The sequence below is a fragment of the Pan paniscus genome, chromosome 4, assembly GCF_029289425.2.
Source record: "Pan paniscus chromosome 4, NHGRI_mPanPan1-v2.0_pri, whole genome shotgun sequence".
In the NCBI taxonomy this organism is placed as follows: domain Eukaryota; kingdom Metazoa; phylum Chordata; class Mammalia; order Primates; family Hominidae; genus Pan; species Pan paniscus.
Window position 1 is genome coordinate 135156328 of NC_073253.2, and position 25335 is coordinate 135181662.

The 25335-nt window shown below is 50.7% G+C and overlaps 1 protein-coding gene across 6 annotated transcripts in view; it reads right to left on the minus strand.

Annotated features, from left to right (window-relative positions):
- Window positions 1–25335, minus strand: part of NRG2 (neuregulin 2) — a 195103-nt gene that overhangs the window by 47292 nt on the left and 122476 nt on the right. The window contains exon 1 of one of the 6 annotated variants that reach the window (XM_057302416.1): window positions 10319–10483. The exons of 4 other annotated variants lie outside the window; for them this stretch is intronic. In XM_057302416.1, coding sequence (XP_057158399.1) covers window positions 10319–10409 — 91 coding nt within the window. In that variant the 5' untranslated portion in view covers window positions 10410–10483. Of the gene's footprint in view, window positions 1–10318; window positions 10484–25335 lie in introns of those variants that run through there. One more of the 6 variants, XM_057302415.1, reaches the window with a different exon arrangement.

The following is a 25335-nucleotide window of genomic DNA, read 5'->3' on the forward strand; positions in this document are numbered from 1 at the left end:
CCTCATTAAAGATAGCGACAACAGCAACAACAACCAGGACTGCTCCCTTCCCACATCCCAGCCCCGAGGCCAGGGGGTGCCGCTGCTGCCAGCAGCTTAACCTCATTCCTCTCGGCAGTGGGCGGTGGGTGCGGAGCCTACCCAGATCTGAGAGCAAGACAGACGCTCAGGACATGGCTGGGCAACCCAGCCAGAGAGGACCTGGCTCTGCCTCCCTCCCGGCACCCAGCGGGCAGGGGCAGCAGGCTCTTAAAAGGGTTAATGATCCTCACCTCATGACTAAGGCTGAGCAGTTCCCTTTGCAGGGCAACACCTGGAGACAATGTGGCCAGCCTGCCTGGCATCAAAGTTTCCCACTGTCCTGCTGCTGGCCAGCTGCAGGCCAGCCCCCTTCCCACCCCTGTCCCACCCACAAAGTGACTGCAACCTATTGGAGGTTAATTACAGACTCCAAGTTCAAATGAGAAAGAAAAAAAAAAAACCCACTAAGCTAAAAACACAGCTGGTTTAAGTAGGCACAGACGGCCTAGGCAGCCAGGCATCCTACCCATGGCCTGCAGAAGAGCAATTTCACACTCACAGGACAGACTCCCAAAGGGAGTGTATGCCCAGCTGGGCTGCTTAGCTTTCCCTGAGCCACATTTCCTCAGTCACCTAAGCCCAGCTCAACGCCTGGGCTTGCTTTGCCCTCTTCTTACATCCATCCAACAAATACCCACATGCAACAGTCCCTATGATGTACGAGGCACTTACCAGTCACCAGGGATTTGGTGCCAAATAAGACATGGCCCTGGTGTCGGGTTGGTCTCTGCCTCCTGTTTAGGGCTCCCACAGAGGCTGATCCTCAAAGAGGACCACCTTCCCTGCACCAGTGAAAACCAGCCTAGACCTGATGGGCTTTCAGCTCAGCAGCCCAGGTGCCTGGCACCTCAGCTGCAAGGTGGAGAACAGGGGCCAGGCCAGCTGGGATGAGAACTAAAGAGGGGAGGCAGAAGCTGCACCAGGAGGGCAGATAAAGAAGAAGGGGAAGGGAGGAGGAGGAGACAAAACTTGGCAGCATGAAGACCAACAGAAATGATTCCTGCCTTAAAGCTTCACCTGCCCATCCAGAAGCACCCATCCACTGACACCCAACTTGCAATGTGAGGGCAGGTATGCACAGGCCCAGGCCTGACCACCAGGGACAACACTATTCCCACCCACAGCCCCCTCTGCCAGGAGCCAAGCATCCTGAGAGAAACACTGGCCTCCTCAGGGCTCTGCAAGGCCAGGGAGAGATGCCTCATTCCCAGAGTCACGCAGGTCCACGCCACAGTGCTCCACCCAGCGCAGGGCTGGGATACAGGCACACGAGTAGCAGAGATGGGGGATGAGGAGGTTGTCACCTATGTCTGGGAGAGATGGCACAGGTTCACAGAGCAGGGCAGCAGTTGCTGGGGTAGGCATAGAGATACCCAGTACAGATGCCTCAGTCTCCCTGGGTTCTTAGCAGTGCTTGTGGCACAGGCTGTAGACACCTAGAGCTGGCACGGATGAGGCACAGAGGAAGCAGAGCAGGAACAGGGGAAAGAGAGGCAGCTGAAGACACAGCAATCCAGGTCTTTGTCCCAGTCTCCCAATTTCTCAACTGTCTGCCCTTAGATAAGTAGTTTAGCCTCTCTGGGCCTCAGTTGACTCATTTATAAACCACACTCTGTCTATTTTAGAGGAATAGAGCAAGAGAAAGCTCTCTATGGAGGGATGGAAGGCCTCTGACCACTATCATCTCTTCAGCTGCTGAGGGCAGAGGTCGGGGACAAAGCAGAGATGGCAGTTCTGGAAAACTGTTACCATTTACCCAAACTCTGTTTAATCTCCCTACTGGGGAAAGCTGGGCTCTGGGCCAAAGTCTTGGGCCCTGGCCCAGGAGAACCTTCTGTGGAAAGGGCCAGCTGTGGGTGGACTAGGCCGTCTCTTGCTCAGGGAATTCAGAAAGGGCCAAGAAGGGGATCCCAGAGCCCCATCCTCTTTGGGGTGGGCCTGTGCTTCCTGCCTCCTTGGCCTGGCTGGAGAAAGTTGTTTCTGAAGCTCTGAGTCTTGGGGAAATGTAGCAGGGGTTGGGGAAAGGGGGAGGCACCCTGTACATGCAGAAAAGACTGGCTTCTCAAACTGGGATACATGCAAAGCTATAGGATGATCTCAGGGCCTCTTTCTGAGGGTCTGCCAAGCTTATTAATAAGGAAAAGCAGCACCTTTGTATCAGAACAAACAGACATATGGTGGAGAAAAGTGTTAAGTTCATGTGGATTTTTAAGATAAAATAAAAGTATAAGGTTTTGAAAAAATGCTGGGTTTCAGGAGAAAGGTCTTAGCAGGCCTGATGCAGAGCAGGAACAGGCTCATGTGCTCACCATGGGTGCAGGGTGCCCAGGCTGCCAGAGGCCCTGTCTCCTTCCTTCAAATTCAACTGCAAGCATGAAAGTCCCAGCTTAGGCACCCTGGGAGCTTGGGAGGGCTGAAATGTGGTCCTTGTGGTCCAGGCTAGTGAGGGCAAGGGGACTGGAAAGAACTCACCCCAAAATGAACACCTTCCTCCCTGGGTATTTAGTCATTAGGTTAAATACAACACGCGGAAAACCAGTTTCTCCATCTTCTCTTCCAAGATTGCTCCTTCTCCTGGATTTCCTCTTTCAGTCACTTTATCTGTGACAACCCTGTGTCTCTCTTGACTTTCCCCAAAGGCTGAGTCCATTTGGCTTCTACCATGCCTCTTATCCTCATAACTCTCCATCATCTGCCAGGCCCTGGCTCAGGTCATACTGCTCCCCACCCCCCAGTACCATGACATGAACAGTGTACACTTGGCAGTTCCACCTCAATGTGCCTCACGGCCATTCAGAAACCTTCCTTGGCTCTGTGATGTCTGTAGAGAAAGGCCGCCCACCTTCCTTACCTGGCAGCCAGGGCCCTCAGGGGATGTTTGCTGGGTCAGTGAATGGGCTTCCTTCCCAAACTTGCCTCTCTACATTCCCCTACCACTTCCCTTCAGGAATCATATATTCCAGGCAAACCAAATCACTGATTGCTCCCCAAACATGCCCATGCCTATTCTGCCCTGCCTCCATGCCCTCTGCTCCTGCTTCCCCTAAATGCCATCCCTCACACAGGAAGCCGAGTTGAGAGGGTCAGACATGCAGGCTGTGGGGTCAGACGGATGCCACTGTGCATTCTGGCTCTGCCCAGCACTTGTATAACTAGGCAAGTTACTTAAACTCTCTGAGCCTTCATTCCTTGTCTGTGAAACAGGGACAATCTCATCCACTTTTAAGATTGTGGAGAGAATTAAATGAGGGTAATGTATGTCAAGAAGTTCGCACAGTGCCTGAAACAGAGATAGCTTAATAACCGGCAGCTCTTATTAATCTAAATCCCTCAAGATCTCAGATGCCACCACCTTCACTAATCCACCCAGCTAGAAGCAGTCTCTGCCTCACAGACTTCCTGAGACTTTCACACGCTCTTCTCGGGGCTTCTCACCTTGGAGAAAATCAGGTTCTTATCTTTCTAGACTGTGAGGAGCTGGTGGGGGCATGTGCTGCAGAATCGCCGTGTTTCCTGGTGTCTGTCACTGGGTAGGTGTTCACTGATCACAGGCCAAGTAAATGAATTAATGCTGTAAGGCTGGACTGTGACTGATGGGTGCCTCAGAGCAGCCCAGATCAAGACTGCTGTGAGCACTCACTGGAGGGTGGGATCCATTGACAGGTAATCCCAGAGCCCCTTCCCACCCAACACTCCTCCCCAACTCATCCCTCTCCCTCCCTGCGAGCCCAAACAGGCATCTGCCCTAGAATGGCAGAGCAGATAATGAAGTCGGGGCCCTGACTGAAAGATGACTCTTGATCAGCCTACCATTGCCCAACCATTAAGGGGCTCCAGCCTGGGCAGGAAGCTCAACTGGGGCAGCCTCCTTCCATGAGACTGACCCTCTTCAAACAGGAGTGGCCAGCTAGGTCTCCACATACAGGGGTGAAATAGCTTGAGAATGTCCTTATTCATGTGTTCGTTCAAGAATGGATTGAGCACTGAGCACATTTCGAGTGCTGAGGGTCAAGTTGATGTGGCCTTCGCCCTGGTGGAGATTCTAGCTGAGCAATGTGCTCCTCACCTTGGGGACCAGGGAGGCCCTGTGGAGGAAACAAAGCCTATGCTGGACCTGAAGGATAAGCAAGAGTTTGCTAAGAGAGAACATGTGCCAGGCAAAGTGAACAGCAGGTTCACAGGAACAAGGCCGGAAGGAACCACGAGGTACTCATGGAACTGAGAGGAATCCATCTGCACCGCAGGCATGAGAGGTGAGACCCATGCTGCAGTGGCTGGTTTAGGGGAGCAGGTTGCTGCCCTCATTCTTGCCCTACAGGGCCAAGTCCTTTGCCTTGGTGTGTGGACTTCCCTCTCTGGGCCTCAGTTTCTCCATCTTTACAGTGAAGGGAGTGAACTATGAGTTCAGATCCAGACCTCACCTGACTGCACCAGAAGTCACAGCCCGTTTGCCAGGTCCAAACCCCCAGAATCCTCCCAAAGTGTTTGCAGCTGGCAAGCTATCCCGAGGCAAAGCCTGTGACCTCCTCTACCCAGCCATTACCACATGCACATTCTGATGGTTCAGCTGGGGCTACTGCAGGAGCTCCTGACTGTGCCCTCCCTTTTCCCATCCTTTCACAAAGAGCTATGTGGCTATGATGCCTAAAGTGCAGCTTGGACTAGGTCACCCTCCTGCTCAGAACCCTTCATTCCCTGCTGATTCAGAAAAGTCCAAACTCAGTAGCCTGGCACTCAGAAAATCCACTGTTTGGCAGCATACCTTCTGGATTGTGCCTTATTTCCCCAAATATCCTGTTTCCAAGCCTCCACACCTGCTTAAGTGACTTCTTCAATCTGGGCACATAGCCCCTTTGCCGAAGTCCTTCTCATGCTCCAAAGTCTGCCTCAACCCCATCTCCTCCTCCACGAAGCCTCCTCAGATTCCTCTGGTTAGAGTTAGTCTCTTCTATCTGTTCTGGGCCATCTCTTGCCAGGGTCAGCCTTGTAATTGGAATTAGGTCTGTTCGTGTCTATCTCGTCCTGCCAGGTGACAGGATCTCAGCCAGCACTGCAGACCCCAAGCCTCATGCCTGACACTGAGGAGCTGGGTTAACACCTATGGAACTGACAGGCCCTCTACAGGGCTCTGCTCCAGGAGGCTGGGCCACCCAGCTCAATCAGTGATTCTTAAACATGAGCATGCATCATAATAAATGGTGGGTGGGAGGGGGGCTTGATAAAATGTACATTACTGGCCCCCATCCCCATAGTTACTGATTCAGTAGGTCAGGGGTAGGTCCCAAGAAATTGTACTTCTAACAAGTCCCCAGTTTGTGCTTAAATCAGGTTCCCAATAATTTAAATGTTCATCTTTTGCACAAGGGGCTCCATAGGACCAGATATCTATCCATTCTGATGCTAGATCTAGCCGGACTCTAGACCTCTAGCTTGGTTTCTGGCTAGGCCATTTGACCATAACAAACCACTATCTTCTCAGGAGCTCCTGCCTATTTGTGCAGGCTCAAGGCCTCAGTGCTACCCTCCTCTGTCAGTGTTCATGGCTCCTGTTCACACCTTACTGCCACAGTCACACTGCAAGCTCCTCGTGAGGGCAGGGACTCGACCCACTTATCTTTGTATCCTCTCAACTCCACCCAAGAGCCCAGGAAGTAGATATCTGACCAGTTGATCTGATGGGGAGGGCCTGCTCCAAGTGGACCAACAGAGATCCTCTGCCTCTCCCTGGTTTTTGTTGAGGGGCATGGAAGAGCCCAGAGCCAGGTGGACTGTGCATGACTGAGGCTGGGCAGGGGGCAGACTTGAACTTAAGATCTCATCCTGCCACTAATTCATGGTTAATCGTGGGACTTTCTCTGCCCCAGTTTTCTCATCTGTAAAGTGAGGATGATAAAATAATACCTATACTTTATAGTATCAGTACTGGCCTGTAGTGAGTCCTTAGTAAATGAGAGCTGTCTCCCTGTCTCCCATGCAAGTTGGTCATGGACATGTTTCTACTTCTAAGAAGTCCCTTTTCTTTCCCTGGTAAGTTCCTATTCACCATCCAGGCTCAGCTCCAATGTCATCTCCTCTGTGAAGTCCTCCCTACACCACCCTAGGAGAACAAATCATTCCTCTCCTCACCAGATGTTGCACATTTATCTCTGGTCTTACCCTTGGTTCTGATCATAGGTAGTTGTATAAGGATCTGTCTCTCTGAGCTTCCTGAAGACAGGGCCTGTTGTTTATTCACATAACAGAAGCTCAGTTAATGCCTGCAGAATTGAATACACAAAGATGAGTGAACGTACATGTAGTTTATGCAGTTTATGTAGTTACCATGTGGCCAGAGCCTGGAAGTCTTGATGAGAGGATGGCTAGGCTGGAGGAAGACTGGGAAAATGGGCTGCTACTTGCTTCCCACCAAGTTACAAAGGGTGTGCTACTGGCTCAGAAATGGTGGGAAAACACAATGAGAACATGGTTCCAATGGGGCCCAGGTCTCATGCTTTGGCAATGCTTTGCCAGAGGGTTTTTTTGTTTTGTTTTGTTTTTTCCTAAGCCCCTCTTCCATATAGTAACAGTCCCTCAGGCCAGCCTGGTGGGCTGGAGAACAGACGAGGGCTAGTGGAGTAAGTGGGGCTGACCAGGCATGGGTAGCAACTGGGAAACCAACCCCGAGGCCAGGGCTAGGGCCTGCCCAGGCTGGGCCAGCACCTTTTCCTCCATGTGTCTTCATTTTGGTACTGCCCTAATGTCAGAGCTTTCCTGACTTGGCCCTGAAGCTCCCAGCACCAAGGGGAAGAAGGCAGCAACAGGCAGCACTTTGGGATTCCCGCAAAAATCTGACTCCAAGGAACTTTGCTTCCAAAAAGCTGCTGCTTCTTCCTCCAGCAACTCAATGAGCCCACACAGGCCAGAGGGCCTAGGTCTCCACCTAGGAGAAGGAATGGCCCAGCTCATACTCTTTTAAGGGGGACTATACCCTCTGTTTGCAACCTAAAGCCAGTAGTCCAATTTTACTTCTATCCCAGACCTACTGGCCATCCGATTCCCCCAACCCAGATGACTCACTGCCCTACCCCAGCTGTACCACTGTGCCAATCTGGAAAGACTAGAGCTCTTGGTCCCCTCTTCACCCCTGCCAAATGCCTGGGACCTGGGATGAAGACTGATGAGTCCTGGTCTGTAAATTGCTTTGAGCTCTCAGGATGAAAGACTGTTGGGAAGTACAAAGTTACTCTGCTTGTTGTTATTGTTTGTAATGAACCTCGAGGTGCCAGGGAGCCAGAGCAGAGCATGAGGCATAGGCTGAGCTCCAGAGTGGCAGGAGGACAGCTCAAGGTGCCTGGCTCAGCAGGGTCAGCCAGGGGCCAAGACCAGAGGTGGAGGCTGCCAGAAGCAACCCCCAGATGTGGCTCCGATACATGCACATGAGCATATCCCACCTCTGACCTGGTCCTGGACAGCCTAAAGAAGGGAGTTTGTTTTAGAAGTCAGGGCAGCATCTTTATCAGAGGCAGGAGATAGCAAAGATGGGAAAGAAAGGCTTTGCAAAGATTTATCTGTGTCCAGGGAATTGAAATGAGATGTGTCCAGAGCCCTCAGCTAGTGATGCTAATCTACCTTCACACTCCAGGACACTCTGGTGAAGACCAAAGTCTGCTCCATGTCTGCCTGTGGGCAGCTTCAGACTCTCAGTTCACAGGGACCTCCAGCAGAGGAGACTTTTTTAAAATGAAACCCTGACCAACTGGGGCACACAGAAAAGGCTGGTAACTTAGAATCCCCTTCCAAAGTCATTCTTTAAAACAACACAGCAACTACAGGGATTCTGATTTTCTTTAAGGCCAATTTTCCCCACTCCTCCAATCTCATGGCTCTCCTCTAGGGGTTCTCAGAGATGCTGGGTATGCAGGCTTACGCTCTGCCCTTCTCATATAGAAGGTGAGGGCTGAGCGTAGACTGCATATCCAGAGACCCACAGAAAGGGAGGACAGTGTCTGAGGTCACACAGAGGTCCAACAGGGATGAACCCCAGGTGCCTGGCTTCCAGCTGTGCCATTCCACTATACCATGAGTGGGCTTATTACCCAACACCCCCAGCACTGCTGCCAAGGCTGGCAAGACTATGAGCTGGGGAGAAGGGGAAATGGGGGATGGGGGAGACCCAGTTCCCGGTTAGGGATACCAAGCCTCAGACCCACAAACTCTCAGTGAGTCATGGAGCAGAGCTCACACCTGCAGTTCAGCCCCACCCAGCACTCCTGCACTGAGGCAGAGGAAAAGCCCATTTCCCCACACTGGCCTGGGTTTGTGTGGAGAGAGGTACCTCTTCCTGCTATTTGCTAAGGAGTTGTTGGAGGGTGCTGAGTGTGTGGTCAAGGACCAGGGGGAGCCCATTAATTAGTGTCCCCTTCTCTCTCCCCTCCTTTCTCCCTCCCACTTTCCAGATTCCCACCCCACATCTAAGCTAAAGGTTTTAGTGAATTACTTGCTCATGCTTTCCATGTGCATTTCCCTGGCACTAGTGATTCCCACCAGCTGAAGCCCACCAAGTGCTTGCTACCAGCTCAGCTCCTGCCTCCTTGACATTGAGAGAGTGCTCTTACCTAGCTACCCTTCCAAAATGCCCAAGGTAGGATGTGTATGTAGGGGGAATGGGAGTGGGGTGGGTAATGGAGGTGGCTCACTGAACCAAATCCATAAATTTTCGATCATAAAAAGAGGCACCCTGCATTCTTTCAGATCTCAGTTTGGGAGCTCATCCCACACTGCAGGAGCCCAGCTTGAGCTGACCCACAGGCTCCTCATAGCAGACCACCTGTCCTTGGGAAGAGCTATAGGACACACTTGTCTGGCAGAAATGGGCAAAGAGCTTTTCTCTTAAAAAGAAGGAGAACACAGTTCTGGCCTTTAAGTTTCCTTAACTGCTTCTCTCTACCCTGCTGAAAATAGTGTTTGGCGCCTAGGCTCTTCCCAATAGAGACCTCAGAGCCTTGCTACCCCTTCCCTATCATTACACAGAAATTCAGGAAAGGAAAGGGATTTGGCCAAATTCTCAAGCACCATCGAAGCCTCCCAGCTTCCAGTCAAGCGCTCTTTTGAAGGCATTTTTATGTTGCTGATCTGGTGGGCACTCCAGTGAGGGGATAGAGACCCAGCAAGTCTCAGGACCTTTGTCCTGAGAATGCCACTTTGAAGCCCAGTCTTATCTCTGGAACGTACTTTGTTACTTTAACTTCAGTAAGCCTCTGTTACTCCCTCTGTAAAATGGAGATAGGACCACCTGCTCCCAGGATTGTTATGAGGATTAAATGGAGATAAAGCATTTGAACATGGCTTGCCTGTGACTCGTACAAAACACATAAAATTAGCACAAAATTAACAAAACGCTTGCCTGAAGAAAAGAACCGAGAATCCAGGGTTTCCCCAATTGGGCCCCAGTGCAAGCCTGGTTCTGCGGAGAGGATGTGCATGCCCCGGGCCGCCTCTGAGAAGCCCGAGACCAGTGCACTCCTCTTTGACTCTGCAACTGCCCAGGGAGGGCACGAAAGTGGGTCGCAAATCATGGCTCTGCTCCTCCAGGCAGGGACAGAATCCAAGGGCCCAAGGGAGTCACTCCCGAAGACCAGAGAGAGACAACTGCCCAATGTCTAGTCCAGTTCCGAGGGAACTGTCACAGAAGCAGCGGCTCCCCTTCTCTCTGGGGTTCGCGAGCGGGGCAGGGCATCCCCTCCGAGTCTCCGGAGTTGGCGGGCGCTGTTGCCCACGCTCCAGTGGCCGAGCAGAACGGAGGGAGGTGTGGCACATGGGTAGGGGCAAGCCCGAGGGCTCCGATCTCTCCGAGGAAGGGAAGGCAGTGACAGCTCCCGGAGCGCTCGGCGGCCAGGCCGGGCCCAGCGTCTGATCAGCCGCCGCCTTTCTGTCGGTATCCGCGGCTCCATCCCCGCTCGTTCAGGGCTGCTCGCCTGCAGGCCGGTACCGGCGTGCAGCGCCTCTTGCCCGCCCCTGCGTGGGGACGCGGCCGCCCGGGGAGAGGCGCGCACAGCCACTGTCGGGCTCCTGGCACGCAGCCCCTTGCTCTCCCGGCCGCGACGACCCGCTCGCACGCAGGCACGCGCGCCCTCGGTGCCTGTCACCGCGGCGGCCGCTAGCGCAGCCTAGACTCACCCGCGCTGCGCTGGGGGCGGGTGAGCGGGCGGCAGGTTTCTCCCAGGGAAACCGGGTTTCTGGGCGCGCGGAGGTGCCCTACCTTTCTCCCCGGGATCGGGCTCCCTCTCCCGCTTCCTCCCCTCTCGGTGCTTCTTGCCGCGGCCGCGGCCCCTCCTCCTGGACTCCGACATTCTGCACGGGGTCCCAGGCGGTGGGACGGCCTCAGCTCTCCGCTGCCGCGCTGCGCCCCCGCCGCCTGCAGCCTCAGTGCCCGAGCGCGGCGCCTTTCTTATAGGCGGTCACACCCTCCGGGGGAGGGGAGCAGCGAGCCTTAACTCTTCCCCTCCCGCGCCCTCCACCCTCGCCCCCCCTCCACCGGCTCGGGCCGCGGGGGCGTGTGGGCGGCCGGTCTGGGCCCTAGGCCCCCTCCCTGGGCCCACCGAGGTAGGCAAGACCGGCGCCTAAACAGGGCGCCACAGACCTCCTCGCCGAAGAGGGGGCTTGAGCTGGGCTGGGGGCCTGAGCATGATTGGGGAGGGCGGAGTAGAGATCCCCCAGCGAGGGCCAGGCTAAGGACAGCATGGGGGTGGGGAGACAGCGAGGAAAGGGCCCAGGAAGGGACCAAAATGAAGCCCGCTAGCCAGCCCAGCGGGGTAGCGAGCACCCTTGGCTCTTGCAGTGGGTCTCCACAACCTCGAGGCACCCCCGGCCGTACAGGCGGGTTGCCTGTGCCTCTCATGCCTGCAGGTCTGGCCTCAGCCCCGTGGGATACCGCCATCTGGGGAACACCTTTAACGCAACCACCATTTGTGCCTGGCAGCAAGGGGTCTGTGGCCCAAAAGCCCCTCCCAGCCAGGGCGGGCTGCACTCTGCAGGGAACCTGGGTGCCCCAGGTGGCTTGTAGCCCCCCTCCCACACACTCTGGCTGCAACTCCGACAGCCCAGGCTGCCGGCACCAGCTGGCTCCTCTCTACAAGGCCTGTGGAGGTGAACTCAGACACTGACTCCCCACCCCCGCCCCGGTCCCACAAACCATTGGGTAGGGGCTGCTGGAGAGGACAGAGTCCTCCCTCCTGCCTGGGTGTGGTGCTGAAAGGGTTACATAGCAAAGGCTCTCCCTCTTCTGGCTCCCAGAAAGCCTGAGCCTGCGGTTTGCCTGCCTAGCTCTGCCTGAGGTGTCCCCTTACAGCCATCCCAACCAGAATCCAAGTCAAAGATCATCTCACCCAGTCCTCTGTCTCCTCAGGAAGGGTCCGAAGGCCTCTCTGGACAGGATTCTCCTTAGGAGAGCCTGAAGCAGGCTTAGGACTCTGGGTCAAGGCCAGGGACTCGAGCTCCAGGGCTGTCTGGGGATGCGGCCAGAACTTGAGGCCAAACTTGTGGGGTGGGAACACAGAAAGGGGGAAGCTGGAGGTGATGGCCCCGCAAAGGGCTGATCTTTGGTGCTCTTGGGGCGCGTCTGTCTCATCAGGGGCCAGCTCTGGTGGGGGGGGGCAGGTGTAAGAGACAACCCTTGTACCCCACCCCAACTGAGGGAGAGCGAGTACCCACCCCACTTCACACAATATCACTTTCTGTGAGGTGGGCAGCAAGGGGCCCTGGGCAGAACCAGAGCCAGGGGCCAGGTCTCACTTCTGCTTCAACCCCTGCTCTTCAGTTTCCAAAATGGCATTCATATCCATCCCTCCTCAGCCATTGGGGTACTGCCTTGGTTCATTCCCTCTTCCTATCCCATAGACAATGGTCTCCTTGCTTGAAGTCTTGCCTCTCAGTTCTGACCTCTCCAAGGCCATCAGAGTGAGCTTTCTTTCTTTTTTTTTTTTTGAGATGTAGTCTCACTCTGTCGCCCAGGCTGGAGTGCAGTGGCACCATCTTGACTCACTGCAACCTCCTCCTCTCGGGTTCAAGCGATTCTCCTGCCTTAGCCTCCTGAGTAGCTGGGATTACAGGCCTGCACCACCATGCCCAGCTACTTTTTGTATTTTTAGTAGAGACGGTGTTTCACCATGTTGGTCAGGCTGGTCTTGAACTCCTGACCTCCTGATCCGCCTGCCTCAGCCTCTCAAAGTGTTGGGATTACAGGTGTGAGCCACCGCGCCCGGCCCAGAGTGAGCTTTCTAAAACACAAACTAGATCCCTTCACTCATTGTAACCCATGGGTTAAACCTAAACTCCTCATGGGTGTCCAAAGCCCTATTCTACCTGGCCCTAGCTCACAGCCTTCTAGCCCCCAAAGCCTATACCTCAGCCACTTTACTTACAAGTCACACACACTTACTCTATCTCCTCTCATACCTTTGCACATACTATACTAATATCTCTGCCCAGGATCTCTCTCCCTTTTTGGCCTACCTGATCTCTGTATTCATTTGTTTGGTAAATAGGTAGTCAGGCTTACTGTGTTTCGGGCACAGTGCTAGGTGCTGGAGATACAGCAGTGAGCAAGACAGACATGGGCCCTCCTTACGTAAAGGCTGGTGGGGATGGAAAAATACCTAATTACACAAATAATGGATTGATTAAAATTTGTGTGAAATATTAAGGAGACATGCATTCAACAAACCTTTATATATGTTGACACACAGCTTGATAGAGGAAACAAACTGTAGTGAAGGAAGGCTTTCCCCAGGAAACACTTAAACTGGGATTTGAAGTATGAGTAGGAGTTGGCCATATTAAGAGGTACTGGGGGAAGAGTATTCCTGGCAGAAGTATCAGCACATCCAATATCCCTGAAGCAAGAAGGAGCTTTTTTACCTTTGAAAAAGAGTATGCTGAGGGCTGTGTGTGTGCGTGTGTGCGCATGTGCACATGTGTGTATGGGATGTGGGTATATGAGTGTGAGTGTGCACATGGGTGTGTATGTGCATGCGGTGTGTGTACATATGAGTGTATGCCTGTGTCTAAGGTGTGTGTGTGTACACGTGGGGTTTGTGGGAGGTCTGTGGAGTGATGGTATAAATGTTGTAAAAGGAGCCTGGAGAGGAGGCAGGCAGTGGTCAGATCAAGCAGGACAGTTGTAGGTCCAATGAAGACATTGGGGTTTAATCTTAAGAGCAATGGTCTGCTATGGAAAGCTCTTCAGCAGGTATGTGAGGGGTGGGAGAGGGCAATGATGAGATCCTCTGCTTCCTGAATTCTTTTGATGTATCCCTCTAAGAACACTTGACTGTTGTTTTTCATTTCCACCTCCGTCTCTTCCACTACAGTAAAAGCCCCTTTGGGATTGTGACCCCAGTTTCTGGTACAAGGTAGGTAGTAGGTACCTCCTTGTGGGACAGATAAGTGACCCTCCTTTCACTAGTAAAGAATGGCCAAGGGTATCAGCAAGAAAAAAATGGCTCAAACTGGGGGATTGCAGCCAGATGAAGACAATTCTCCTGGGGGTAGCTCTCCCAGCAGTCCAGAGCAGCTCATGACTTGGTATCAAATGAATGATACGAGTCAGAAATGGCATGGAAATTCAAAGGGGGCACAAGCACTCTCCCTGGACTGGAGTATCCAGATCTAGTGCTGAGGGAGGTTGGGCTTGAAGAAGAGCTTGAAGGATGGGTAGGATTTTGATGGGGGGCAGGTGAGAGATTCCAGATGAGTGGGATATGACAAAGATCTAGGGGGAGCATTCCCTGGGCACCTGCCCAGGAGACAATGAGCAGACCAGGTTTATGTTAGGAAACTATGGGAGCTGCAAATACACACAGAAAACACTTAGGGAACACGTACTATCTGCCTCAGCCTAGTGCTAAGCACTTTACACATTTTATCTCTTGTTATCCTCACAACAATCCTGTGAGGGAGGTCAACTCTTATTCCCATTTTACAGATGAGGAAACAACGGCTAGGAGTAATGAGTCTTCTCATTCACAGTCATGTACCCAGGAAGCTGCAATGCAAGGACTCCGGCCTTCGCCATTTTTCACTAGGACCCATGCTCTTTACTCTGAGACTAGACTGCTTGTGAGCAGGTCAGAGATACACTTGGACTGCCAGCTGAGGCTTTTGGGCCTTATTTAGTAAATAATGGGAAGTTGAGGATGGTTTTTTGAGGAAGGGAGTGACTTGTGTATTAGAAAAATTAATCTGACTGGAATGTGCAGGATGGATGGGAAGGAGAAGATAGTGGAGACAAGGGAATCAGCAAAGCAGGTCAACCATCAAATATTTCCTTAGAGCCCTTTATGTGCCAGGCTCTGAACATTTTGAGGGTCAGGTAAGGAGTACCTGAACCAGCAGTGAAGACAATGAAAATGGTAGCAGGAAGAGTCACTAATATGATAGTATTAACTCACTTAATTCTTCACAACACCACTATGGAGTAGGTCTACTATTATTCCCATTTTGCAGTTGAAGAAACTGAAGTGCAGAGAGGTGAGGTAATTTTTGTCTAAGTCAATACCTAGTAAGTGGCAGAGCAAGGTTAGGAACCCTTGCAGTTGGGTATCCAGAGCTCACTCTTAAGCACAGCTCTATGGTGTTGCTCAAGAAGATAGGAGATGAGAGAGAGTAGAGAAAGCCCTCACCCCTCAAGCCTAACCACTGGTCTCAAGACCTGCACAGTCTCCACAGCCCTATGACTGATGCTTAGTTCCTGGGTCATGGGCAGGTGGAGAGAGTCACGAGGCACCCTGGGGCATGCCAGCTGGGCTCCCACTTCCCCGGCCTCCCAGTTTCCACAGCAAAGGTTTCTCAGGGGAGGGAGGACAGCCAGGCATCTGGAGCACCTCTGGCCTGGACCAGGGCTCTTGCCAGGAGCTTGAAAATGACCCTGTGAGCCAGGCATGTTGCCATGGGAACTCTTTCCTCTTACCACAGGTTGTGCAATGCCCTGTACAACCTCATGCAGAGTGAGCAGGGCTTGGGGATGGGCCCAGAGACCACATCACCCCAAAAAGACCCACCCTATTTTCACAATGGGATGCTAATAGTAACATAACAAGTTAATTCAGTTCCTTTAAGAAGAAAAAACACAATGTTTAACTGGCTTACAAACTTTTTTCCTTTTTAACATTTTCCCTTCCACTTTGAGGCTGTGCCATGGCAAACTTTGAAGTTTAGGAAAGTTTAGACTTGTTTGAGTCATGTGCAAAAATGCCTTTCAGTGAAAGGGGAAAAAACCCCATACTACCTCTTCCCCTGAGACTTTGGGACTCCGAGTCTTACCTATACAATTCTCCTGCAAGGGGGTCTTGGGAACCATGCTGAAGTTTTCCCACTCCCCTTGGACTCACTATGTCATGGGAATTATTGGGAGAGAGCTTCAGTGGCCTCAGATTAGGGAGAGCCTTAAGCAGTTCCTTGAACCCACTCTCTCCATCCCAGGTGACGACATCCCTGAGCCATCTCCGAGCCCACGGTATGTTTGCCCGTGAGTTAAAAGTCCTTGGAGAATATGAGGCTACTGCTACCCTTAGCCATTCTCATTTTAGTGCCTGAAAGTCATGAGGCACACTCCTCACTCAGTGAGGCTGGCAGAGGAGGAAATAGATCAAAATGCCACTCCCTGCAGGACCAGAGAAATTCCCAGTTATCCAGAAGGATTATGCAAAGCCTGGAAGCCCATTCCCCACATGACTCTAGGATGCAGTGGGGGCCTGGATGCAGCCAGTCAGTTCCTGAGGAGTGCATGGGGGCCAGACCCAGTTGCCTAGGCCTGGAGAGCCCCCTAATGCATCAGAGCTGAGAGATAGGGCCTCTTGCCAAATCTGCATCATGGCCTGTAGCTTCAGCATCCCTGTAAGCCACAATGGGTCTCTTCTCTTAAAAAAGTTTATTCGTGCCTCTGCCTCCCTCAGTCAGTGCAGAGAACTAGGTGGCCAGAAAGAAGGGGGCTGTATCGGCTGGATAAAAAGGGCAAGCTTGGATACTGGAACACTTTTGTTTGGGCCCAGTTTTGCTCCTGAGATTAGGTTAATCTGAAAAAGTCATTTTCCACACCAGGCACTCAGGCTATGAAACAGGGAGATACACTTCCAGATTCCTCTGTCAGCCAACCCAGAAAGCCTGTCTACCAAGAATCTGGATGGCTGAAGGAGTAAGGGCTACAGATTGCTGCAGAAAAGCTTTTGATTGCCAGGTGAGAATGCTTCTAGAGACATACACAGCCCTGTGAACCCTGGCTGTTCCCCTCAGAATTGTGCCTGGCTGCTCAACACATGCACACACACATTCCTCGTTAAGTGAATGAACTTCACTGATTCCTGGAACAGCTGAGAAATTGATAGCCACCTACCCAGACTCCAAACCCTGTCCTCCACAGACTGTGACGTTCTGAGCAAGACTTAGTTTCCCCTTCAAAACAAAAACAAACAAACAAAAAATGGGCCCACAGGCCTTTCTCACGGGATTTCAGAGTGGATGAGGAAATTCATCTCTCATCTCCCTGAAATGAGGACACTTGAAAAGGGCCCAGTCTTAGGCAGCTCCTTATGTTCGGAGGCCCTTGCCGATAGTGATTAGCCGCACCACCTTGCCATGCCCTTTTGACCCTGTCCCCTTTTCCTTTGCTCCTATGGGACACAAGTTCAGATGTTGCAGTGCCTGAGCTGGGACTCTGGTTGTAGGAGCTGCCATGGTGGGCACCTCTGTCCCCACTCCCACATTAGGAGGCTCTTCTTGCTTCAGCCCACCCAATCCCAAAGCCAGAAGAGAATTCATCCTCCCTGCTTCATTTTCAGACCCTCTTTGGAGAGAGCAGAAGGTGGAAGGGAAGAGGCAGACCCATCCCAGGAGAAGCCTCAGGAGCAAACTGGGAGGGACCAGAAGAGAGAAGAAAGCATTGGCCGAAGAGAAGGTGGGGAGCCTCCCCTGGCTCCAGGGGCCGGGAGAAGAAAGCCAAGCAGCAATGGGAGAGCAAACGAGGGGAGAGGTGAGGCAACAGGCAGGCCTGGACAGGGCTGGGAGCAGGACGGGGAGAGGAAGTGAGAAGCTGGAGCAGCCCCAACAATGGGGTGGGGGGACAGCATGTGAACAAGAGGACAAAGGAGGACAGCAGAGCAGGCTCTAATTCCAGTGTCCCCGGGGCCTGCTGTGTGCCCTTGGGTAAGTACTTTTCTCTCTCTGGCCTGCCTCCCCATCTAGAAAATGTGAGGTTGGACTAAATGATGTTGAGAGATCCTCACACCTGAGGAACCTAAGGTTCTAAACCTCCCAGTGAGAGGGGAAGGACTGGGAGTAGAGGAGCGGATGACCCCCAGGCCGAAGAGGAAGAAGAGATGTTACTCTGTCCACCAGCTCTTCTCCCAGCCCCATGATCTCTCTCAGCCCCCACCTTCTGGGGCTTCTTGTCCTGGATGAAGCCCATGGTTGTTGTTTGCAAGCCCCTCTGTTAGGCTGGGAGAGGCAGTCAGGAGCTGGCAGAAAGCCTGCGGCATGGTACCAGGCCCTGCTGCAGGTGAGTAAGCTGCCTGGATTCCTGCTGCCAGCCTCTTCCAGGGCATGCCTTGGGGTAAATGGCCCCATCTGCAGGGAGACACCTGGGAGACTCCTGCACTTTATCTTGGGTGACCCTGAGCCACAGTTCTCACTGAGGTGAGAGGTGGGAGCCTGTCTACCTTCCCCAGGATGGGGGGTGATTCAACCCTTCTGCCTGCCCCCCTCATCAAGCTAACTGCATAATTACACAGCAATAATAACAACCGGCACTTACACACCAAGGCCTATGTAAGTACCTAATTTATTTATATAATGACATAATGACTTGTTTGCTGGCCTGGGGGCTCTGGGGACCATGAGCAAGGCCTTAGCTACTATCTATACCACCCTGGGGTACAGTGACTGCATGGATCAGCAACCCAAGGGAGCTGTGGTTCCCAGAAACAGTTGTCCCCCGCTGTGGCTCCCATCCTAGCCTAGCAGAGGTAATGAGTGGCCCACCCTCTTGGATGGAATTTGCTCACATCTCTCTATCCATTCTGGGAGGTCAGGCTGCAGGGGTCAGCATCCATTCTTATTCCCTTGAGGACTGAGGGGGATCCTCTAGAAGGATGCAATCTCTTTCCAGGCAGAGAGACAATTCAACCCAGGCTGGCAAATTTGGAGAGACTCCTGGTCACCGCCCAAGGAAACAAGAGGCCTTGCCCAATATAGGCATTTATGAGCCCAGAGGCAAAAAATTCTCTTCTCTCTCTCAGCTCTGCCCAGCCTAGCCCAACCCAGCCCAGCCCTGCCCACCCCAGGCTTGGCTGCTCCTGGGACAACAGCCCAACTTCCCTGGCCTGGTCTGGGTACTGGTTCCCAAGCCAGACTTAGCCCTTCTGGGAATTTCCTCAATGGACGATGTCACAGACACTAACTTCACAGTGGTTATGGCAGGTCTCAGGGACCCTAGAGACCCAGCTCTGGCCCTGCCCTCCTTCCCACTGCCCCAAATCATCCATTCTTTCTCCTCAGAGCACCCATTTAGAGCTTATGAAAGTTCCAGCACTAACCACAAAGCAAGAACCACTAGACCAAGACTGCTGGCTCTTGGGGTACACTGGAACTGCAAATACCATAATTTACCCAGGAGAAGGATATGCAAATTCCAAGCAGATATGTTATGGAGATAGGGTCAGGAAACCTGAATTATCCTTTTAGCTCAATCAGTTTTCTTCTGGTGGTTCCTGGGGAAGTCATATTTTCCCTTTGCGCCTCAACATGTACTTACCTGTGAACCAAGGGAAAACCGAAATGCTTTCCAGGGCCCTTTCTAGCAGTAAATCTTCAAAGAGGAGCCCTGAGTCTCCACATATGTTTCCAGCTCTAGGACCTTTGTTCCTTGCCATCAGCTGCTGCTCTACAGCTGGCCCTCTGCCAGCCTCCCTCCCACCTTTGAAGGTCAACTACTGGTTCTCTGGAAACCTCTACCCTTCCAAGCCCAGTCTGTGGATGTATGTGGGGCTGCTCATGGGAAGTGGCATGCACACACAGGACCTCAGGAGCTCTGAGCACCTGCGCCTGGTTACTGGATGCTTCAGAATTCCTTGCAGGCTTCTTAGGGCTGCAGGCAACAGCATTTAATCAGCACCCTGCTCATCATGCAACATGTTGACCTTAATGGCCTTGTGAATCTGCACTCACCCCTGTATCCATTTCTTATACCCTGTCCCAGTCACTGAGGCTTCTGATGAGTCTGGTGGCCTCTCCACCCACTCTGAAGCAGTGGGTCCTGAAACTTATGGTCACTGAGGTGCCCACCACAAGCCTTTGTCTAATTGCTTGCATTGTTTTGGGTTTCTGACTGATGTCCAGTGGAGTACTTCCTTTACATGATTTTATCCACAATTTCCCCCTAAATTATTCTGTAGCTTCAACACTACTAACCCACCCTCTAGGCTCAGGGGCTCCCCCGGCAGCCAGAGGATTCATAGCTGAATGGCCTGAGGGGTCCCTATGAGAGCCTTTGTGCCCTCTCCCCTGCTTTGCCCTCCCCTGCTCCTTGAGCTGTCAGGCTCAGTGCCAGACAATGCTTGCTCCACACCGGCTTAATGACAGGCACAGTGCTGGCCATTGCAGTATACAAAGACCCTGTCCTCAAGGAGCTTACAATCTAGAGGGAGGACAACACTTACACAGATGGATAAAAATCACAGCTTAAGACAGCAGCAGCAACTTATGGACAATTTCCTTTGAGAGATCAGAGTAAGTATCCTGGAACTTCCTTGGAGGGATAGTTAAATGTAACCTGGGGTCAGGTGCAGTGGCTCAAGGCCATAATCCCAGCACTTTGGGAGGCTGAGGAGGGTGAATCGTTTGAGCCCAGGAGTTTGAGATCAGCCTGGGCAGCATGGTGAAACTCTGTCTCTACAAAAAAATACAAAAATTAGCCGGGCATGGTGGCACACACCTGTAGTCCCAGCTACATGGGAGGCTGAGAGGTGGGAGAATTGCTTGAGCCCAGGAGGTTGAGGCTGCTGTGAACAACCAAGATCGCTACCACTGCACTTCAGCTTGGGTGACAGACCCTGTCTCAGAAAAAGAAATAATAATAAAAATGACCTGGGGTGGTCTGTCATGGTGGATTTCCTGTAAAAGGAAGGGGAAGATTCCAATTAGCAGAAAGGTCTGGAGGTGGGATGCGAGCAAGCTAGGAGTGGGAGTATGGTGGTCAGAAGGAGGTACACTAACTTATAAGGGAAACAGTGGTGCTCCAAACCCCACACCTGTGCCCTCAGGCCTTTCTCTGTCCCTACCACCTCAAGAATTAGGAGTGCACACATCTGGAGTGGCCTTAAGGCCACCCCAGGCGTGGAACTCAGCCTCATTCAGAGCTACCTTCCTCTCGCTGCTTTCCGGGGTTCCCAGTATGTGTATATACACACATGCACACCCACCTCCAAGCAACAGCTTCATAAGCTCCTCTGCCAAATTCCCCAGGACACTCCCACTCCATTCTCAACCTCTCTCATTCACTCATGCCTGTATACATACCTCATAGCCTCATTCCTCCTATCATATACCACCTGCCCATTACATAACTCTGTTTGGGATTATTTTTGCCCAGAGGTATGAGCTGCATTTCTGCATATTTAAGCTGTCTTTGATTCATTCCTGCCCGTTTCTTAGTTCTGTTTGCCCAGGTGCCCGCCCCACCCACTAGCTCTGAGGCCCCTGAAAATATGCCCATGTTGGGCTCAGCTTGCCCTACAGCTCCCAGTTCCTTCACTCCAGGTCTAAAGAAGTGGACACACAGCACCACTGGCTCCACTTAGGTGGGGGCCATTGTAGGCCCCCCGGCTGGTTACAGGGGCCACCACAACCTTGTACCTTCCATTGCTCTCTATTCTTCCCTCCCAGTGAGCCTTGGCCTTTGTCACCTCATCTTTCCCATCCTCAAGGTTGCGATCCCTGCACTCCCATACATGGCCCCAGGGTGTGGCTCCAGTAATTCAAGGGGGAAGGGGCTGTGGGAGAAAAGACCAAATTATAATTAATGGTTTGTTTCCCATTAAGCTTCTTTCAGACAAACCGGCTTAATGTAATTACGGAAATGGTTGCAAGGGGGCTCTTGTTGTGCTGTAAAATCATTATCTGACAATCATAATTTTATTTTTAAGAGCTTATTACCAAATAGGCTGTAAATGGCTTTCCAGCCTTCTCTTTTCCTACTGAGATGGGGTGATTTCGTGGACACAGTACAGAGGACAATGGGATTGGGAGAGCATTTCTGCTTGGGGTCACCAGTTGAAATGAGGATTCAATTCAGCAGTTTCCAGCCTCTGTAAGGAAGTGGCGCCAGCTAAGCTGCCAAGACTTGACAGGCTGGGTGGTGGCCAGGGTCCCCCAGGTCCTGCTTATATTCCACTGGTGCCTGATGCAGGCCCCTGATCTCTGGATTACCAGGAAGGATGCTGAATTCCTCAGAGGAGATTGCTACCAGGATTTTATTCCCAGTACTGCACTCTGACCAGGTGTCAGGCTGCACTGCCTGATCTACAGGTGTTTTCTCTGTATATTGTCTGTATATTCAGACAACTCTGAATATTGTCATTCAATTTACAAGTAGCAGAACTGTATAGCTTAAAAGATTATGAAAGGCTATGTGGTAAATTCTAGACGATCAGCTAGTTAAAATGAAAGGAAGGATCATGGTGACATTTGTATCGCAAAAGATGAGCTGAGAGTACAGGAGATGCTTTCCTGGAATATGGGACAGCCTGGCAATGACACTGAGTGGGAATCCACAAAACAGGTTCAGAGAATGGTGAATATTACATTTTGACTGACATGTAGGAAGTCATGGAGATAAGGCTAAAAAGACTGGGTGGGAACCAGGCTGCCCAGAGCACCTGGAGCTCATGCTAAGGGAATGAAAGGATATTGAAGGGTTCTGAGCAGGAAGGTGACCCAACCCAAACTATACTCTTGGAGGCTCATCCGGCAGCGTCATGCAGGGCAGAATGGAGCAGAGTCTGGAGGCAGCAAGATTGATCAGCAAAATGTTTAACAATGGGGTGTAGCCTGCAGCCTCCGTGGGGTGCTTGCTACAAATGCAAGTACTGATACCACGAAAAACATTTTGAATTACAGTCTCTGAGGTGCAGCCAGGACTTGGTATTTGTAACTATTATGAGGCAGATGGTATATGAAGCACACTTCGAGAAAACTGGTCCCAGAGAATCCAGTCCTCACTGCTCAACTTGGCATTTAAAGCTTTCTGTAAAATATCCCCACCATCAATTTTCCCCTTATAACTGCATTTTTAAGGTTAATTGGGATATAATTCACATGCCATGCAAATGACCCATTTAAAGTATATAATTCACTTTTGTGGTCTATTCACAGAACTGTGCAGCCATCACTGCAATAAGTTTTGGAACATTTTCATCATCCCCAAAAGAAACCTCGTACTCTTTAGCACCCCCTCCCCCTGCCATCCCCTTCATCCCCTGGCAACCACTGATTGACTTTCTGTCACCACAGATTTGCCTGTTCTGGATACTTCATATAAATGGAATCATACAATCTGTGGCCTTTCTTGACTGCCTTCTTTCACTAGGTATAATGTTTTCCAGGTTCATCCATGTTGTAGCATGGATCAGTATTCATACCTTTTTTGTGGCCGAATAATATTCCATTATATGTATATATACCAGATATTATTTATATGTTCATCAGTTGATGGACATTTGGATTGTTTCTACTTTTCGGCTATTACAAATAATACTTCTATGAACATTTGTGTATAAGTTTTTGTGTGGACATGTGCTTTCATTTATCTTGGGTATATATATTATCTGAAATCCCACTTGGAAGTAAGATTGCTCAGTCATATTGTAACTCTACGTTTAATCATTTGAGGAACTGCCAGATCGTTTTCCAAAGCAGCTGCACCATTTTGCATTCCCACCAGCAGTGTATGAGGGTTCCAATCTCTCCACATTCTCATCAACACCTGTTATTATCTGACTTTTTGATTCTAGCTATCCCAGTGGATGTGAAATGGTATCTTGTGATTTTTTTAAAAGCAGCTTTATTGAGGTATAATTCACATACCATACAATTCACCCATTTAAAGTGTACAATTCAATGGTTTTTGGGAAGTACATTACTTTATTGTCGTTTTGTTTCATTTTTTTTGTTTTTTTGAGACAAGGTCTCACTCTGTCACCCAGGCTGGAGCACAGTGTTGCGATCACGGTTCACTGCAGCCTCGACCTCCCGGGCTCAAACGATCCTTCCACCTCAGCCTCTTGAGTAGCTGGGACTACAGGCATGCACCGCTGTGCCTGGCTAATTTTTGTATTTTTTGTAGAGACAGGGTTTTGCCACATTGCTCAGGCTGGTCTAGAACTCCTGGGCTCTAGTAATCTGCCCACCTCAGCCTCCCAAAGTGCTGGGATTACAGGTGTAAGCCACTGTCCCCAGCCTTATTATTGTTTTGATCTGTATTTCCCTGATAACTAATGATGTTGAGCATCTTTTTTTGTACATATTGGCCATTTGTATGTCTTCTTTGGAGAAATGTTTATTCAGATCCTTGACTCATTTTTCCCCAGTTTTATTGAGGTATAATTGACAAATAAATTGAATATGTTCATTTTTAGTTGGGTCATTTATCTTTTTATAATTGAATTGTAAGAGCTCTTTATATATTATGGATACAACTCTCTTATCTGATAAAATTTTTGCAAAATTTTTCTCCCAATCTGTGGGTCGTCTTTTCACTTTCTTGATGGTATCCTTTGAAGTGCAACATTTTTTAAAATTTTGATTAACTCTACTTTAACTATTTTGTTGTTGTTGCTCATGCTTATGGTGTCATATCTTAGAAACTATTACCTAATTGAATGTCACAAAGATTTATGCCTATTTTTTCTTCTAAGAGTTTTGTGTTTTAAGTTCTTACTGTTAAGTCTTTGACCCATGTTGGGTTAATTTTTGTATACGGTATGAGGTATTCTTTTGCGCGTGGATATTCCGTTGTCCCAGCACAACTGTGAAAGAGACTACAATTGCATTTTTTAAAAAATAAATTCCTCCTAGTAATTCTTATGTGGATGGATTGCAGTCTGGGAACCACTGAGTTAGAGGATATAACTAGGCTCGGATAGAACTAGTCTAGGCAATGGGTGACAGAGTTTAAACTCTGGTGGTCATATCAAGAATTGAGATAAAAGGATGGATGAGAAGTATAGGGATAAAGGAAATGGTAACATAAGGTGATGGGGCGAATGTGTGGCTAAAGATGACAGTAGCTTTTAGCTTTTTTAGCTAAAAAAACTAAAGATGACAGCACAATTATTACATCTCTTCTTTGTGTACCCTTTTACAGCTTAAAACATGCTTCCAGATAGCTTGTCTCGTTCAGTGCTCCTTAGTGAGATAGGGAGCGCATTACCATCTTCACATAGCAGATGAGGAAACTGAGGGTCCAAGATGTGGTTAGTAAACAGCCCAGACAAGCCCCAAGGTTCTTAACATCAGTCACTAGAACAGTGAGAGAAGTTGGGAAAACAGGGGGAAAGAGCCGCTTGAGCTATTTAGACAGGTTGGATTTGGATTGCCAGCAGGAAATGCCTAGCAGACATCTGGAAATGTAGGCCTAGAGTTGGCTCAAGAGGTCAGGGTTGAAGATGGGGTTTGAGGAGTCACTGCTGAGGGATATCAATTTAGTCATCATGGCAAGCAAGACTGCTAGAGAGAAAGTGTAGACAGAGGAAGGCAGAAGCAGAGAGATTCATGGGGAGATGCTCACACGTAGAAGCCAGGAAGAAATCAGTGGTGGAGAGGCCAGGAGGGAGCAAAACAGTCGATGGGGAAAAGTAAGAGGAGAATTTTCTTAGAAGGATAGGGTGAGTCAACAAGTAGCAAACACTGAATAAAGAAGTAAAAAAGTTTTGCTTAAATCTAGCCATGCCTGACTGCAGAAGTGAGCACAATATGCTTCTGAAATGATTACCCTCCCAAAGGTAGAGGAGCCAGGCCAGGTTTCTGCAATCTCAGTACAGATTAAGCAGGCAACGCTGGGAGTTCTGAGCTTCCACTCAAAGTCAGGGAAATGGCAAGTATGGGATCGCTAACCCACTCCACCCCACGACTCCTGGGGCCCCATACAGCCTTGTATCACTAGAAGCAAGAAGCACTTGCCAGGGAACTGGTCCTTATGTTTAGCTTGTATGCATCAGCTGCTTGAGAAAA